The 19,481-nt window shown below is 40.0% G+C and overlaps 3 protein-coding genes across 6 annotated transcripts in view; all 3 read right to left on the bottom strand.

Annotated features, from left to right (window-relative positions):
• Positions 1–19,481, bottom strand: part of LOC145971360 (uncharacterized) — a 150,450-nt gene that overhangs the window by 54,797 nt on the left and 76,172 nt on the right. The gene's annotated exons all lie outside the window — the stretch shown is intronic.
• The window catches only part of LOC145971428 (basic phospholipase A2 10), a 56,127-nt gene that overhangs the window by 14,290 nt on the left and 22,356 nt on the right, over positions 1–19,481 (bottom strand). Inside the window, exon 1 of one of the 3 annotated variants that reach the window (XM_083099082.1) lies at positions 16,778–16,813. The exons of the other annotated variants lie outside the window; for them this stretch is intronic. The gene's annotated coding sequence lies outside the window, so the exon portion shown is untranslated. Of the gene's footprint in view, positions 1–16,777; positions 16,814–19,481 lie in introns of those variants that run through there. 3 annotated transcript variants of the gene reach the window in all.
• Positions 812–1,655, bottom strand: LOC145972132 (uncharacterized). 2 transcript variants are annotated; one of them, XR_014439066.1, is made up of 2 exons: positions 925–1,650; positions 812–833 (listed from the first exon to the last, which is right to left on the bottom strand). XR_014439066.1 is itself a non-coding variant. In XM_083100429.1 (2 exons), the coding sequence occupies exons 1-2, from the start codon at positions 1,609–1,611 to the stop codon at positions 977–979; spliced, it is 573 nt and encodes a 190-aa protein (XP_082956555.1). In that variant the 5' UTR covers positions 1,612–1,655; the 3' UTR covers positions 899–976. The 2 variants fall into 2 exon arrangements, 1 of the variants encoding a protein (XP_082956555.1); XM_083100429.1 differs by lacking the exon at positions 812–833 and having other exon boundaries at positions 899–1,042; positions 1,105–1,655.

The following is a 19,481-nucleotide window of genomic DNA, read 5'->3' as shown; positions in this document are numbered from 1 at the left end:
AACGTGGGACGAGGATGACGCAATGTAAGATGCTGCATAGGTGGGAAAAGGACGACGCAAAGGTAAGTGAGCGAGTGATAGCGATGAGCATATGAAAGAGAGAGAACGATAATATCGCGAACAACGCGTACGAGAGAGAGAACGATATTGCAAGAACAACGCGTGCGAGAGAGAACGATATCGCTATACTTACAACTAGCGCAAGAGAGACGCAAGGGATGAGAGCGCAAGGAGAGGTGCATAAATAAATACATTTTTTTTCAATTAAAATATATAAAATTTATTAAAAATCTGTTATACATTTTTGTGTCATAGCGCGAGAGAGATTATTTATTCTAAGCGCATACGAAAGAGATAGCGCGAAAGAACAATGACGCATGCCGAAGATAAGTGAGATTTATGATTAACGCGTGCGAGAGAGAACGAAGATATCCCGAGACTTACAACTAACGCGCGAGAGAGAACGCAACGAAGATATCGCGAGACTTACAACTAGCGCAAGAGAGATAGAGACGCAAGGGATGGGAGCGCAATGAGAGGCGCGTAAATAAATACATTTTTTTTCAATACTAAATATATAAAATTTATTATAGTGTGTAATACAATTGTGTGTGTGTGTGTGTATGCGCGCGCGCGCGCGCGCGTGTGTGTGTGTGTATGTGCTTAATATATAATATATAATAAAAGATATAAAATTGAAAAAATATAATAATAAAAAAAAATATAATAAAAGATAAAATTTAAAAAATATAATATATATATATATATAATAGTAATATAATAAAATAAAAATATATATATTGGGGGATGCGCCGGACTGAGGGATGCCGCTCCTGAAACAGAAATACATTTTATTATTTTTAAATTATTTAATAATTTATTTTAAGATATTTTTTGATATATTACAAATTGAAAGATACTTACAATATTATCCATAGCTCATCTTTATATTGAGCAATACGCTCAATTTATAATTTTACGCAGGTTTGGATTCACATATCTGTTTATCCTCTCGTCGACCATTCATATACTCTCGTAAACTCTGAAATTAAACATAACTGTGAATGTTTTAAATTTATTACACATCGGTAAAAATATTTTTACCTTCAACGTTTCCAAGTCTTGCCGTAGCATATTCTCGTGCTCATATTCGAATTTGTCCATTTTTTTTCGTAATTCAAGATTTTCATATAGTCTATTTCCAAAACATCGTAATGTAGTGTGATTAGGATCTTCCTCGTTGATACACGAACCTGCATCACATTTTCTAAGTGAGTTCGCACAATATTTTCGAGATTTGAGAAATCTCTTCAACGAATTTGTGCGAGGTTTTTTCAAGCCGAGCTCTCGATGTCTTATAAACTGAACGATTAAAGTTTCAAGATTCTTCTTTGAAATCTGTTCCCGCTCATATTGAAGTAATTCTTCATCATCACTAGTCCGAAAATCGAAATCAGGTTCCTTATCGGATGATTCTTCCTTCGCATACAATTTCTTCCATTTCTTTCTCTTCTCTTTCTCCATCTCAATTCTTTCCGCCACAACTGGATCCATCCAATAATCATCATCATCCGTATCATCATCGATGATAATAACGTCGTCTTCAGCCATTATACGTGACCAACGAAACACAAGACCAACGAAACACAGAACAACGAAAGAAATAATATTCTAATGCTGCATACTCCTCTTCATTATATATCTTTTAATATCTTTTATCTCATTCCAACTAGAGCATCACGTCTCATCTACCTCAGCATTTCTCTACATCTTTAGCGGAGCGTGTTGAGAAAAGTATAACTATTCTTATTCGTATGGAAGGAAAGAATTAAAATCACAGATGGAATAAAAATAATTATTTATTGCACACATCGTAATATCATTTATTGCACACATCGTAATATCATTTACAGCACATGTTAATAATCCGCAATCGATTAATGATTCGCTGTTAAAGACATCACTCTCGCGTATCGTTTTTACAGCATCGCATACAGTAGTAATATTGTTACGTTGTAATACAGTTTCAAATTGTTTAAATTTTTCATTCACGAGATACGTATTCTCGCATAACCAATTGTGCATATGATCAATACAATTTTCAAAATTAAATAAATATAATAATGTTTGTGGTTTCATGTACAAAGAATTTTCGCATAATGTGAGTTTTACAATTTTCAATTGATACATTTCGATCGATAAATCTTCAATCCTTAATGGGAGAGCAGTCGATTGTAGAAATTGTTCAACGTCTGCTTGCTTCTGCATCAACAAATTCCACGTTGAAAAAGGCAATATTATTTGATTGCCTCGATTATCGCCGAGAATCAGTTCCACGTACGATACAGCTCCAACGCTTATTCCAATGTCCAAATACTTGTACGACGTTGGGGTTAGAGCGTATCTTCTTCCAAGTATACGAGTCGCACGATGAGGCTGAATGCTATAAAAATATAAATAATTAGATCAATATTTAAAAAAATTAATAAATAAAATTTTTAAACGATCGAAACTTACGTGTCACATTTTTGCTTCTTACACGGTGGAGTTTCACCGTTTCGAATCGGAACGTAAAAATTCATGTTGATTTCTTCAGTGAACCTTTCACACGCGTGATTGATGTAATACTGATCGTATTAGAATTAATATCAATTCAAATAGTATCGCAAATTGCAATGTAGAGGGGATTATTGCTGACATGACATTTTAATTTCCTCTAAAATTTTGTCGCGCCGATGTACGGCTGCGATGACATCATCCCCAGAACAAAAAATTAGCTGAATTCGCTAAAATCGAGCGCCGATGTACGGCTGCTCCTGATGCAATCACGTTAGATTTTTCAAATGTACGTGACAAAACGTAAAATTTTCAAGGTGAAATTGCGCATCGGAACAAAGATTTAGCTGAATGTGCTAAAATCGAGCGCCGATGTACGGCTGCTCCTGATGCAATCACGTCAGATTTTTCAAATGTACATGACAAAACGTGAAAAAAAAATAACCGCCAAGGTTAAAATGTGTATCACCCCTAGACAAAGATTTAGCTGGATGTGCTAAAATCGAGCGCTGATGTACGGCTGCTCCTGATGCAATCACGTCAGATTTTTCAAATGTACGTGATAAAACGCGAAATTTTCAAGATTAAGATGCGCATCGGAACAAAGATTAACCGCCAAGATTAAAACGCACATCACCCCTAGACAAAGATTTAGCTGAATGCGTTAAAATCGAGCGCCGATGTACGGCTGCTCCTGATGCAACCACGTTAGATTTTTCAAATGTACGTGACAAAACGTGAAATTATCAAGGTTAAATTGCACACGCTATTCCGGGGAATTTTTTAAGATGAAATCATTCTAGAATGTTCGATGATATGCACGAGACAGTATATAAATCATGATAAAGAGGCACACCCCGCCAGTATTTTTGCTAAAGTACATCCGGAACTATCATTAGGAAGCGCATTTCGCAAGTGTGTTACAATATGGAGGAACAAAATTTGCGAGAGCAATCCACATTGATTGATTCGCTGGAAGACTATAATACATTGTGTGGGAGCAACGATGCGACCAATACATCGAGTCGTTGGAAGAGCAAAGTCGAATCAAGCGACCGCGATTATCGATCGGAAATCGACAATCGCTGATTGCTCGGATCGCGCGCCTCGAAGGGTTGAAAAATTCGGTACGTGGACGTTTCGTACACGCGGGTGCCGGATGTAGCGCGCGTCAAAATGGACTTGTGTGGCGTGAGATTGATACGGCGTTCGAGAGTCGCGTATCGACTGGTGCGGTGATAAACTATAATCACATCGAACCTCGCCAATTTCTCAATGACGCCAAAGACATTGTGATAGAACATGTGAAGAACGTTATGAAAAGACATAATTGTGTGAAAGTGAACACTATATTTAACGGTGAATTCGTGGCTGGGGATAAACACGCCAACAAAAGTATCAATACGAGAAACTATGAACTCTTTCGCACATCCGATTTACGCGAGTGGTACGAACGGCGCGTTATCGAACCCACCCTAGCATCGCTGGAAGAGTTTCAGGAACGCGACAGCGGGTGGGCTTTGTCGCGAATACTAAATTTAACTGTAAATATAAATAAGTATAATCCTATGCGTGCGGGATGTTACATCAAATTGCCGCGGGAGATTATGATGAAAAGAGCGGTGATTAACGTGCAATCAAAGGACAATGCATGTTTCGCGTGGGCAGTGGTCGCCGCACTATACCCCGCCGAAAGAAAGGCGGAACGGGAATAATCGTATCCGCATTACACAACAGTGCTGAATCTCCAGAACATTGAGTTTCCAGTGAATGTGAACCAAATAAAAAATTTTGAACTTGCCAATGACATTTCGATCAACGTCTACAACATCGAAGACAAGAACAGCATTGTCCCGATGCGTCTTTCGCAGGAGAAGCGGGACAAGCATATCAACTTGCTGTACATTGAAGACGACAATAGCGTCGGACATTTCGCTTGGATTAAGAATTTATCCCGGCTAGTGAGCTCGCAACTGAGCAAACACAAGAATCATAAATATATCTGCGACCGGTAAGTTTAATTTATATAATTCAAATAATTATAAGTTATATAACACTTTGTTATATAAATCTTTAAAAAATTTTTCTTTTACAAATATCTGCATTATTTTAATTCGGACGCCAAGTTGCAGTCGCATACGGTCGACTGCGGAAAGATGAACGATTGCGCTGTCCGATTGCCGAGCGATAAGGACAAGTGGCTCGAGTTCAATAACTTTAATCGGAAGGAGCGGCTTCCATTTGTGGTTTACGCCGATCTGGAATGTGTTCTGGCCAAGACGGATGAAGAACAGCGAAATTTGCGTCAACATCACCAAGTATTTAGTATAGCTTATTATGTACATTGTTCGTACGACGAATCTTTATCGGCGTACCATTCGCATCGTAGCGCCGATTGTATAGCATGGTTCACCGAAGACCTCAAAAATTTAGCGTTACGTGTAAAAAGTATTTTAAAAACAAATGTCCCCATGGTAAATTTGACGTCCGAAGAGTGGGAAGAATTCCATAGCGCCACTCAATGTCATATATGCGAAAAACCATTCGCGGAAGACGATACACGCGTTCGCGATCATTGCCATCTGACCGGGCGGTACAGAGGTCCAGCACACTCAAATTGTAATTTAAATTATAAAGAATCTTTTTGTATTCCGATTGTTTTTCATAATTTATCGGGTTACGATTCACACTTTATTATCGAGGAAATAGCCACATCGTTCGAAGGGAAAATCGATTTATTACCAATAACTAAAGAGAAATATATTTCGTTCACAAAAGATGTTTGTATGGAAGAAGAATCAAAAACTCATGTAAAATTACGTTTCATCGATTCATTCAAATTTCTCGCATCGAGTCTCGACAAATTGGCATCATTTTTGGACAAAGACAAACTCAAAATTTTAAAATCAGAATTTCAAAATTTATTAACAGAAAATTTCAATTTGTTAACGCGAAAAGGTGTATTTCCGTTCGAATACATCGACTCGGTAGATAGGTTGCAAGATACGTGTTTACCACCGCGCGAATCATTTTACAGTTCCTTGACCGGTGACACTGTATCAGAGAGCGATTACGCGCACGCCGAGAACATCTGGACGCGATTCTCCATTCGGACGCTAGGCGAATATAGCGATTTATATCTTAAAATTGATGTCTTGTTATTAGCCGATATTTTCGAAAACTTTCGAGATAAATGTATCGAAAGTTACGGATTCGACCCCGCGTATTACTATACTCTCCCCGGATACACGTGGGACGCCATGTTGAAGCATACGAAAATTACGTTCGAGCTGCTTACTGACATCGACATGGTTATGTTCATCGAACGTGGTATACGCGGTGGTCTGAGTCAATGTTCCAACAGATACGCTCGCGCTAATAACAAGTACATGGAGTCGTACGATCCATCGAAACCATCATCGTACCTGATGTACTTTGATGTAAATAATTTGTACGGATGGGCAATGTGTCAACCGTTGCCCTATGCCGATTTTCAATGGGTCGACGACGTGACCAATTTTAACGTATCATCCATCGCGCTAGATTCGCCTACAGGCTATGTCCTCGAAGTGGACCTCGAGTACCCGCAACATCTTCACGATGCGCACACTGACCTACCGTTTTGCCCGACACGCGACAAACCACCTGGCAAGCGGGAATTCAAACTGCTTGCAACGCTATACGATAAGAAGCGTTACGTGATACACTATCGCAACCTGCAGCAGTGTACGCGTCACGGTCTTCGCGTTACAAAAATACATCGAATTTTACAGTTTTCACAATCTCCATGGCTTCGAAATTACATAGAACTAAATACACATTTCAGAACATTGGCTAAAAATGATTTCGAAAAAAATTTATATAAATTAATGAATAATGCGGTGTTCGGTAAAACGATGGAAAATGTGCGGAATCGTGTAGACGTTAAATTATTAACAAAGTGGGATGGTCGGTACGGCGCAGAAGCAATGATCGCGAAACCAAATTTCCACAGCAGAAGCGTTTTTTCAGAAAACTTAATCGCTGTGGAATTGCGTAAACTCGAGGTGAAATTCTACAAACCGATTTACGTGGGTATGTGCATACTCGACATATCCAAGACATGTTTGTACGAATTTCATCACGAGTATATGACGCCAATGTATCGCGACAAATGCCGGGTAATGTACACCGATACGGATAGTCTCATATATCACATTGAGTGCGCGGATGTGTATGAGAATATGAAGTGTGATATTATCAGATTCGACACGAGTGATTATGCGGTGGATAATGCGTACGGTATACCGCTTGTAAATAAAAAGGTACCGGGCCTGATGAAGGACGAAAACAACGGTGCCATAATGACCGAATTCGTCGGGCTCAGAGCAAAGATGTACGCGTTACGAGTGAATGGAAAAAAGGACACAAAGAAAGTTAAAGGTGTCAAGAGTAACGTTGTCGCGAGAACGATAACGTTTGACGATTACACGCGGTGTTTAAACGAAGAAATTGAAATGACGCGTCAGCAGTCGTGTATACGATCTAAATTACATCAAGTATACACGATCTGTGAGACGAAAATTGCTCTGAGTCCGTATGACGATAAGCGGTATATCGTACCCGAAACCACCGATACGTTACCGTGGGGACATTATAGAATACCATTGTAAATAAATGTATATTTTATTTATTATTAATTGTATATTTTGTACATAACCATGTATATATTTTTATATTTTATACATTTTATATATTTTTATATTTTAATAAATTTTATAATTTTTATACACATATTTTATATATTTTAATAAATATTTATAATACATTATTTTTACGTATCCAAGAGTTGTATGATTTATCCATTCCCAACCATTACACGTATACGTCATCACCCTTTTCCCGCAAAATTTTTTCCACGAGATATACGTCGGGATTAGCGACGCGTTGTAGTTCGTATTCGTAGAATCCTCCAGCGACGGGATCTCCACGCGAATCTTCGAGTATGAATGTCGCGGGATTAGTTTTCTGCACCTCGACAATCTTAAAAACTTCGGTCGTCCAATTAGGTGTGAAACCTTTTTCAAAGATGGTCTTGTATTTGCTCACGCGTACAGAATCGCCTACTTTAAATTTTGTCGGAGCCGCAATTTTTACGTTGCTATACACCGTATTTAAAAGTTTTTCGGCGATCACTGGAGTGACGTCGGCAGGTCTCATACCGATGGTGCGATGTTTTCGCGTATTGTACTCTGCAACGAGTCGAGATAGCTCGTCGATTCATTTCCGTTGAGCGTAAACATTTTCCACATATTGTTTTTCAAAGTACGATTGAATCGTTCCACGCCCGAGGCTTTCATAACGGAATACGTCGAGTAATGATTAATGTTGTGTTTCTTCATGAGTTTCTGCACACTTGCGTTGTAAAATTCTTTTCCTCTATCGGTTTGAAAATTTTTCGGACACCTTTTATCTCCAATAATCTTTGCGATCGTTTCGGACATTTCGTTTCCGCTCTTACTCTTGAGCGGTACGGCCCACGCATACTTGCTCAACACATCGATAACTGTGAGTATATATTTATGACCCTTGTTGAGTCGAGAGTACGAACGCATGTCGACCACGTCCGCCTGCCACAGATCGTCGTATCCGCGTACAATGACGCGTCTTCGTGGAAAATTTCTTCTCGCCGGAGCATGTAATTCCTCAACTAGTTGCCGCTTTTCGGAGGTGTTTTTCTTCTTTCGCACGTTTGATCGAGGCATAATTACTATTGCGATATTAGTATGTCTCGTTTACTGTGTTGAGTCAGATGTTGCATATCTCAGCACATTCTTTATCTCGTCCATCATTATTCGTAGCGCCTGCACGTTTGTTTCGAGCGCGATAATTTTTTGCTCAATTTCTCCCTGTCGATCTCTCAAAAGTTTATCCACGTATCGTTTGTTGACGGTGTCAGTATCAGCTTCCGGTTGTGCTACGCGTTGAATCTTGCGCGACCTTGCATCAAAGCCTGTAGTAGTCTGGCAGAGAGCGTTATCGCGAACGTAATTTCTCAATAATCCATTCCATTGATAGTACAAATTATTCGACGTTCCGAGCGATAATCCAAATTTATTAATCGACATTTCGGTACCGAGAACTTTGACCGAATGACACGTATCGTCGACGCATAGTTTAATTTATAATAATGCCGGCCTCGCGAAGTTCTTCGATAATTGACAAGATTTCATTGTCGTGAGCATTGTTGCCGGCTCGACGCGAGGCGTCCAGCAATCGCAAACGATCTACCAATTCGTTGGGATCGTTCCAATGCACGTAATCGATCATGTTGTCGCTTAGCGTCATGGTGCGCGGCGCGTGTATACCTCTTCCCACCTTTCTATCGGGGAATAATGGTGCAATTATATATTTGTACTTGTATCCTTTATTACTTTTAATAGGATTATTAACTTTGTTGTCACGTTTATGCGCATTTGTTGCTTTTAATATACTTTGATATTTGTACAAATCGTCTTGAGTATATTTTTTATGATTGGGAATATTTCTAAAAATCAAATCGTAGATACCTTCGGTTCCCGTATATTTTATTCCATCGATAATTATATTATCTTCCATGTCCACATCGAAACGTTTATCATCGAGCATCATTCCTTCGCTGGTAAAGTTAACACCGTAGACGTAATTCATACTCTTATTTTTATCAACACTCATGATAGCTTCTATATATTTTTGCGCTAGTGGACCAAAATGATCTCGGAACGTTTTCTGACCTTCAGACGTTTCTAATTCATGTCGGACCGATGTTACAAACGAATCGGGCGTGGTCTCGTAAATTTCTTCGACGGACGGGAATGGCATTGTTTGACGCGGTTGTACTTTTATCGGAGTAGAAACAGTAGTCATATTAGAAAATTGTTTCCTTCGTTTTGATCGATTCGGTGTCGAATATATCGGCGAATCGTTTATCGGCATATTTATCCGTGCTCGCTTTATTCCTTGCTTTGACTCTTTTATTTTTTCCTCGTGCTTCTCTCCAAACGTCAAACTCAATGGCTCGATTTTCGGCGCATCAGATTCCACATCGTATTTTCGACAAGCTGTTTTAAAGGTTCGGTAATTGGCTTAAATTGTCTTTCCAATGCAACGTCTTCATCCATTTTACCAGTTTTCAAGGCGCGATATTTTTTGCGAATTGATTCGCTCGTTTTTGCAATCTCTCTCACAATCTTTTCACGATCGCCGTTCATGATGCTCGATCGATGTGTCGATGACGACTGATCGCTTTACGGTATCGCGAAATCATTAAATCCTCTTCTATATCGTCCATTGATCAACGTGCTGTCTTTATCAATGACTACGAAGCCATATTTGCGTTGCCAACATTTCTGACACAATGCGCGGAAATCGTCGTAAGACATGTCGGTATTTACATGATCGTTGTACACATGTTTCAAGTTTGTGCCGTCTTGTTTAAATAAAATCAAAAGATTCGCATTGTCGCGTATAAGATGCTTAGGTATCTTGGCGTACGTTTGACAAAGATAGAAACAGTCGACGCTCGAGTGTCGACCCATTGCAAAGTACTCTCTTATCGCATCTTGCTTGTCACATGCCACGTCATCAAAGATAAAGATGGAATTCGGAAGCGCCTCGCTCGGTGGAATGACATCGCTGTTATTAGAGAATGTAAAATAACCAATTTCGTCCATAGGTGCTAATAAATTTTCCAAGTATCTATATTTCGGTTGTTGAAGCGATTTCGAGTATACGTACACGTTTTCGAAACGTACATTGTACGGACTTTCTATCAAACTAATCAACACGTTTGTCTTACCGCAGTTTGAAGGGCCGCAAACGATACCGCGTATAGTAGTCGGTAGCATGTTTCCATGCTTGCGTACTTTTTTCTCCGATATTAGTCTATCGTCGAAATTTGATACTTTGATTATCCGCGCTTGTCGCACGAACCGCATGTTTTCTTTTTCGAATCAATTTTGCGAATGATCACGAGGGGGGGGACCTATTTATAGAGGTGTCTCAACTCGAAACCGCTCAGTATCAAAAATGTTTCTCCTTCTGTCGGATAACAGAGACATTCTCTGGCTTACCGCTGAACAACTGCAGTATATCCCAAAGATTGTTTTACTGCAAAATTTTGGTGATTACGTGGAACGATTGTGGGACAAGCTTCCAGAATATATAAAGGCTGATTCGGAGGTTCGACAATATCGTTCGTGCATGCGACATTACAATCAGCCATGGTAGCGAACACACATCGACGGTCCGCCACCGTTAATAAAAGATTGCTACGAATGTCAGCGAGAATCGTAAAAGGTAGCGGTCTCTTAAATCGTGCGATAAACGCACTTCCCATCGAATTACATATTCCCGGTTATCAGTTTTGCGGCCCGGGAACTCGATTAGAGAAACGATTGGCTAGAGGCGATCGAGGCATCAATCCATTGGACGCCGCTTGTCGCGAGCACGACATTGCTTACTCGCGAAGCAACGACCTCGGTCAACGACACGTCGCGGATCGCATACTAGCTGCAAAAGCGCGAGAACGCATTACCGCGAGGGATTCGACTCTTGGCGAAAGAGCAGCCGCTACGACTGTTTGGGCGGCAATAAAGGCAAAGACAAAACTCGGCATAGGGACGAAAAAGCCATCGACGATAAAGAGGAGGAAAAAACGAATACTTCCAGTAGCGAAACGCGTTGGTATTTTACCACTTTTACCGTTGTTGGGAGTTGTCGGTTCCTTGGCCGGCGGTGCGGCGGGAATCGCAAAGGCGGTAAACGATAGCAAGGCGGCGCAACGTCAGCTGGAAGAGTTGCAGCGTCACAATTGCGCTATGGAAGGTCGCGGACTTTATCTCGCTCTGTACAAGCGTGGACAGGGATTCTCAACAAAGTCTAAGAGAAAAAAAAAACGTCGAAAAAACATTAAAAATGCCTACGGGTGCGACAACTAACATGCAATTGGAACAATTGGCGAAACGTATGCACATATCTTTCTTTAGAGGTGTTTTCATGCGCAATAATTTACCGATAAACGGTGTACGACGAAACGAGAGCGGTATCGTCAATTTGGATGACGTTGATGGTCCCGGTACTCATTGAGTAGCGTACGCAAAGAGGGGAGATCGTGTCGTATATTTCGACAGTTTTGGAAATCTTCGACCACCCAAGGAACTTGTGCGATATTTCGGACGAGTGAAAATTGAATACAATTACGCATCTTATCAAAGTTACAATCAGAGCATCTGTGGACAGTTGTGTTTAAAATTTTTTCAAACAGTCGACGATCAATTTAAAGCCTGACAATCCATCGTCACGACTCAATATTCGTTCGATATGTCACTGACACTTACGTTGACTGGCAGAAGCAGCGTTCTCGCTGTAAGCTATTTTCCCGCTATAGATTTGACCGATGCTGATTACGAGCTCGGATTAACTGATTTTGAAACTTATCATCCGATTCCGAACGTAAATTTTTCGAATAATAAATTTTACTTTGGCAACGACGACAAAGAAATTACGATTCCCGAAGGATCGTACGAATTGCACGCTATAAATGACTATCTCAAACGCGCAATTTTGCAAGATGAACACCTTTCCAGAGATGTTGAAAACGATTATGATGAGGAATATCCAATAGCGCTCCGCGCCAATCATAGCACGCTAAAGAGCGAAATTAAATGCGCCTACAGAATAAACTTTACCAAACCCGACAATGTAGGATCCTTGCTTGGATTCTCGTCGAATCGTATATTGCAACCTCGCAAGTGGTACGAATCGGACGAACCGGTTAATATTATAAACGTAAATATTATTCGTATAGAATGTAACGTGACTACTGGTGCGTACAGCAATGGCATGCGCGTACACACGATACATGAATTTTCACCGAGTGTACCGCCAGAATATAAGATATCGGAAACGCCGGCACAGATCATTTATCTGCCAATCATCGTACGGAGAATTACGGATTTAACGATACGCATTGTGGATCAAAGAGGTCGATTGCTCGATTTTCGAGGAGAGGAAATTACCGTAAGATTGCATATACGGCGGCGACAAACATAGTATGCTCGTGCTGAACGAAACGGAGCACGCGAGAGACAATACTTTTACGAGGGACAATACTATTGCGGTATCGGGTGACAATAATAAGATAGCTGTTAAGAAGAAGCTGAACGCGTTGAATCGTGAATTTTTAAAATCATTGGGATTCATCGTACGAAAAGAATGATTGATATTTTGAATATCGGAGGTGAGCCAGTCTTTGACGATCGCATCGTCAAGATTGAGACTCATACATACAATCCGTACGCCAATACAACGCTTGAATACAGCGACGAGATACGAATACCTATACAACATCAGGATTTGTACACGTTACCGTGTGAAAGCTTTCTTTACATCGAGGGAAGGTTTAATGTGCGTAAAGCGAATGACGAAATGAAGGTTGTATTGGGAAACAATTGCGTCGCATTCATGTTTGATGAGCTTCCATACGAACTCGACGGAGTAGAGATTGATCGCAACAGAAATGTTGGAATAACTTCGACGCTCAAAAATTATGTCTCTCTAACGCACCAGAAAAGTATAAACTTGAAGAACGCTGCGTAGGATTTGACGTACAACGGTGACAAAAATTATTTCAACTATTGCGTACCGCTCAACATGTTGCTGGGATTTTGCGAAGATTATAAACGCGTTGTGATTAACGCTCGTCACGAATTGATTCTGATACGTTCGCGCAACGATAATAATTGTCTATTCGGACATCCATCGTCGGAAGCTGAGATTGAATTACTCAAGATACAGTGGCGTATGCCTCATGTAATATTGAATGAGATTAATAAATTGTCGATGTTGCGAATGTTGGAAAGCGGACGATACTTGAACATGAGTTTCCGATCTTGGGATCTATACGAATTTCCTCTGCTACATAGCACGACTAAGCATTCATGGACCGTGAAAGCTGCCTCCCAGCTAGAAAAATCACGATACGTGATCTTTGCACTGCAAACTGGTAAAAAGAATTCAGTGCCACAAGATGTTACATTATTCGATGACTGCAAATTGACCAACGTTAAACTCTATTTAAACTCGGAATTTTATCCCTATGATGATTTAAATTTAGATTTTGAAAAAAATAGATTCGCCGTCCTATTCAATATGTACTCTCGTTTTCGCAAATCTTATTACGGATGCGATGATGATGCAACGCTATTAACCATTTCAAAGTTTCTACATTGCGGTCCTCTCGCGGTCATTGATTGCTCGCGACAAAACGAGTCTGTCAAAACTGCTACCGTGGACGTGAGAATAGAGTTTGAATGCAGGGAAAATATACCGGCGAATACTACCGCCTATTGTCTCATCTTGCACGATCGGGTTGTCGAATATAATCCATTGACCAATGTAGTCCGCAAAATTACATAAGTCAGCAAATATCCCCTCCATTGCATATGAAAAAATATAAAAGATTGAGATGTTTGACGATCGACATCAGTCTGCGATCGGATCTTGTCATCATGGCTGTGCCAACGTTTGTGGATCTACAAGGATTTATCGTTGGGAAAAATTTTGTCGTGAAGGAAGCTGCGGTTCTGAGAAAGGGATCTGTACTTTCTCATTACATTTTTACATGTCCTGAACCATGGCACACGCTCACAAAATCTGAGAGATGTCAGGTTTTATGGCTGATGAAAAATCACCATGGATTATCATGGAATGATGGACACGTTTCATATTGGAAGTCGAAACGTTTAATTAAGACGGCGGTGATGGGTGCAACGGGGGAGGATGATGATGCGTCACCTCTCGTGTACGTTAAAGGACACGAAAAACGGTAATGGTTAGCCGATATACTGGACAATGATGCGAGAAACGATGTGATTATCGAAACTTTGGATGCAGACTATGAGGATGTAGCTTCTTTAAATAAGTTAGATGTTAAGAATACTGTACGTTGTGAAAATCATGTAAAAAATTGCGCTTTACAAAATGTATTTAAGATTTATAATTGGTGGTTGAAACATCATGATAATGATTCATCGAATCCATATTTATAATAAATTGATGATGCAATATACTTTTATCATCTTTCTTATTCTCTCCTTTCTTTCCTCATCTCTATCTATGTACGTGCGCAGTATCGTGTTTCCGTACGTGACACAGCTGCCACAGATATTGTATTTTGATACATGGTGATACATTGTAATACATTTAAATATTTGATAATTGAATATAGTTTTGCGTTCAATTACCGTTCAATTCCGTTCGATTACCGTTCAATTCCGTTCGATGACCGTTCATTTCCGTTCGATGACCGTTCAATTATCGTTCGATGACCGTTCAATGAGCGTTCGTTTCCGTTCGACGGGCGTTCGTTTCCGTTCGACGGGCGTTCAATTACCGTTCGATAGCCGTTCGACAGTCGTTCGTTTCCGTTCGATTACCGTTCAATTCTGTTCGATGACCGTTCATTTCCGTTCGATGACCGTTCAATTACCGTTCGATGACCGTTCAATTACCGTTCGATAGCCGATCGATGACCGTTCATTTCCGTTCGACGAGTGTTCGTTTCCGTTCAACAGTCGTTCGACAGTCGTTCGATTATTATATTTTTATATTTTATTATATACTTTTTCTTATATTTTTATTATATTATTATTATATTATTATTATATTATTTTATTACACACACACACACACACACACACACACAATTGTATTACACACTATAATAAATTTTATATATTTAGCATTGAAAAAAAAATGTATTTATTTACGCGCCTCTCATTGCGCTCCCATCCCTTGCGTTTCTATCTCTCTTGCGCTAGTTATAAGTATAGCGATATCGTTCTCTCTCGCACGCGTTAATCATAAGTCTCACTATCTTCGGCATGCGTCATTGTTCTTTCGTGCTATCTCTTTCGTATGCGCTTAGAATAAGTAATCTCTCTCGCGCTATGACACAAAAATGTATAACAGATTTTTAATAAATTTTATATATTTTAATTGAAAAAAATGTATTTATTTATGCACCTCTCCTTGCGCTCTCATCCCTTGCGTCTCTCTTGCGCTAGTTGTAAGTATAGCGATATCGTTCTCTCTCGCACGCGTTGTTCTTGCAATATCGTTCTCTCTCTCGTACGCGTTGTTCGCGATATTATCGTTCTTTCTCTTTCATATGCTCATCGCTATCACTCGCTCACTTATCTTTGCGTCGTCCTTCTCCCACCTATGCAGCATCTTACATTGCGTCATCCTTGTCCCACGTTGACATCATCCTTGTCGCACGTTGATGCCATCCTTGTCGCACTGTCCTTTTCACACACTTAGCGCTATCCTTTTCCCACACGTAGCGCTATCCTTCTCACACCACCGTCTTCTTTCCGCGGATCCCCCTTCCTCGCGCGAACCCCCTCGTCCATCGCTCGCGCCGCGGATCCCCCCTTCCCGCGCGGACCCCCTCGTCCATCGCTCGCGCCGCGGATCCCCCTTCCCCGCGCGGACCCCCTCGTCCATCGCTCGCGCCGCGGATCCCCCCTTCCCGTGCGGACCCCCTCGTCCATCGCTCGCGCCGCGGATCCCCCTTCCCCGCGCGGCCCCCCTCGTCCATCGCTCGCGCCGCGTATCCCCCCTTCCCCGCACGTGACGTCACCCCAGCGTGACGTCACCCCCTCCCCCGCACGTGACGTCACCCCCGCACGTGACGTCACCCCCCCCCCCCCCCCGCGTGACGTCACCTTCCGCCGCGGTTCCCCTTCGCCCCTCACCCCCTCTCGGAGCCCCTGGGTTAGAACCCGCTTAGTCTTACTACTGAGAACTTATTAAATTTTAACGTTCCTTTTTTCAGAAACGAATTTATCTTATTGCGGCGCACGTTTGACCGAATTACGCGACAAAAATCGCGCGAATGAAATCGTCGACGATGCTCGTCGATTTCCACAAACAATTTTCTTCCTCGCGTGTTTGTGAATTTCTTCACTTCGTGTCCGGCGCGAAGAGATGTAAAGAGCAAATTATTTTCTACCACATCCGAATAAAATCTCTCAGAAATCGATTATGGAGCTAAGTCGGGTCCACTTGGAGCACCTCTGTCATATCGCGATGCGAGTCGCGGCTTTAGCCGTTTAGTCCGTTCGCGATCGTTCGGACGTATCGGGGAATCTGCCTTCGGCGGTCTAAAATTACGCGAACAGTATATTCACCGATTGACCGACTGACTCATCTAACTGCGAGGAACACAGGAGAGTGGTCCTTGTGTCGAGCATAGCGGTACTCGCCGACGCACACGCGATGGTGCACAGCGATCAGTTACGGAACGATGCGCAGCGAAGTTTCAATCAGCGTGATAATCGAATGGAGTATAAAAAGAAAGAGGAAATGAAGGAGAGAGGAGAGGAAGGGAGAAAGAGAGAAAGTGGGTGCGAAAATGTGTCGCGTGGAATGCGACGCATTTAATTGTTACAACGTTAATTGTCGCTCGCGATTTAATTGGTGGTGGGATAGAAACACTGTATGGGAACCGATCGCTTATATAGTCTTACTGTAACGAGGTTACTTGATTGTATTATCGTCGTTCAGGGTACAATAACGATCGCTGTTATCCAAACAGCCGACTTAATGAGAGTCGTTTACATAATGCGCCAGATTTCCGATTCGTTTCGCGTGCGTTAATATATTCGTTGTAAAGCAAATGAGAAATTTTAATCCTTGAACGATGCTTTATACTCACTTCAAATCGTGAAGATGCATGTTCTTTCTCTCTTGATAAAAAAAAAAGATGACATGTAAGTATCTTAGATGTATACATTCAATTTAAATAAAGAGAAGACATGTTAGAGATAAAAAATAATAGTTCTTCCAGTATAAATATTCTAAGGTAAATAGATTTTGGTTGTGTTCGAAAATAGTTATATTTACTGGCAGTAAAACGGGGGCAATTTGCAGCAGTGTAAATTACTGGTGCTGCGTTTTTATTTTACTGCCAGTAAAGTGCCAGTAAAAGTTAGTGGTCTATATTTCTGAATCCTCTTTTAACGATAAAAGTGCCTCTAAAAGTGGCTTATAAGCCTTTTGATTGGCTATAAGCCACTTTTAGAAGCACTTTTATCGATAAAAAAGGATTCAGAATATGGGCCAGTGTAATCCAGTAAAAAATGATTAATAATACAATTTAATTAAAAAAAGAAGTGTAGGATTATATACCATAAATATTTATTAAATACTCTTATATCAAATACATTACTTACGTAATTTATGTGTAATTCATACACATGAGTGAATGTTGTCATAATTATAAGAGAACAAATCTATTATTCTAATTTTTGGTACTTTTCTTCTATTTCTATTATATTCCATAATATTTAATAATTCTTCATTATTATCATCGCTGTCACTTGAAGAAGAACTGGAAGATTCGAAAATAATATTTTCGAGTAAAATATATTCTTCCATTTTATTGATCTTTTTATTTTTTCTATGTTAATCTAAAAGAATAAATGCTTTTACTTTGGCACACAACTTTTATTGACTTTACTGGCACTTTAGGGCCTCCGCACAAGGTGTTCCGTATCGCATTACGTTACGTTAAGTATCTTCTGTGCGATTTCTTCTGTGCGTTGACTGAAGTTTAATTTTACGTACGGAGTTAAATTTGCGATCTATACTTAACGTATCGTAATGCGATACGCAACACCTTGTGCGGAGACCCTTACTGGCAGTAAAATAAAAACGCAGCACCAGTAATTTTCACTGCTGCCAACTGCCCCGGTTTTACTGCCAGTAAATACAGGGTGTTGAAAAAAAGGGTCACATATTTTGATAGCAGGTAGTATTGATCAAAACAAGAAGAAAAGGTCTAATTAACATGGGTCCTAAGACTAATATCTTCAAAGATACAAGCTATTTTGTTATTTGAGCTCTTTGTCATTTTCTTATTAGTCGTGTCATCTTTAGAATGTAATGAACAAAGGAGTAGGGGAGAGTGGGGTACAATGGGGATATCTTTTTTCTAGGTGCCTTAAAAAATAAAAAATAAACAAAGAGAGATAAAGAAACAATTTTTATTTTAATATGAAATGTAATCATTTATCTTCCATAAAAAAACTGAAGTAAAGAAACTGAATGTATGATAACAAAATAAAAACTCTTTTTTTACAAAAAGCAAAAAATTAGAGGAGGTGCTCTATGTGATTGCCATTCACTCTCACGCATCTTTCAGCCCTACGTCTTAGAGAATCACGCACTCTTTCAAATCACGCACTCTAACTTCATTTCTCTCTCCTGATATTTACGTTTGGATACCAAATAACAAAATAGCTTGTATCTTTGAAGATATTAGTCTTAGGACCCATGTTAATTAGACCTTTTCTTCTTGTTTTGATCAATACTACCTGCTATCAAAATATGTGACCCTTTTTTTTCAACACCCTGTATAACTATTTTCGAACACAAACCTTTGTATCTCAATGCATATAATATGTCATTTGTTTGTCCGAGATTTTTACATGCATTCTGTAGTGCAAGGTAAATAAAAGAAAGAGGGATAAGTGCTGCAGAAAGAGTGATATAGGCGACAGAGTGACTAAATGACAAGCTTTTGTACTTAAAATTACGCCATTTGAAGAAAAGGACATTTAGCGCACTAGATGAAATTATGCAATTCAAGAAATGAATCATTGTTTCTGTCAAGACGAGAGGTTGGACATTGACGGGAGAATGAATCACGCTGTTTCTTGAGTATATCACTTTCGCGAACATTGCGATGTTAATTGCAGCTTTGTGTAAAAAAATTGATTATGAAAAAAGGAATTATTACGCGAAGAAATGAAAAATACTATTTAATTCCTAACTATAAGTGTGCAAGAAAGCGTGTCAAATCACAGATGAAGATATTAAAATTTGCTGTAATCAAGACG

Source organism: Camponotus vicinus, unplaced genomic scaffold (genome assembly GCF_025532165.1).
Source record: "Camponotus vicinus isolate PSW18456_S1 unplaced genomic scaffold, iyCamVici1.0 SCAF_1, whole genome shotgun sequence".
Lineage (NCBI taxonomy): Eukaryota > Metazoa > Arthropoda > Insecta > Hymenoptera > Formicidae > Camponotus > Camponotus vicinus.
This window is presented reverse-complemented; position numbering and strand designations above follow the sequence as displayed.

What these genes read in the sequence shown, in the direction of transcription:
- LOC145972132 (XM_083100429.1), bottom strand. Translation starts at nt 1,611, where the DNA reads ATGGCTGAAGACGACGTTATTATCATCGATGATGATACGGATGATGAT. An exon ending in AAGACTTGGAAACGTTGAAG is followed by an intron (nt 1,043 to 1,104) that starts GTAAAAATATTT and finishes GTTTAATTTCAG; the next exon opens with AGTTTACGAGAGTATATGAA.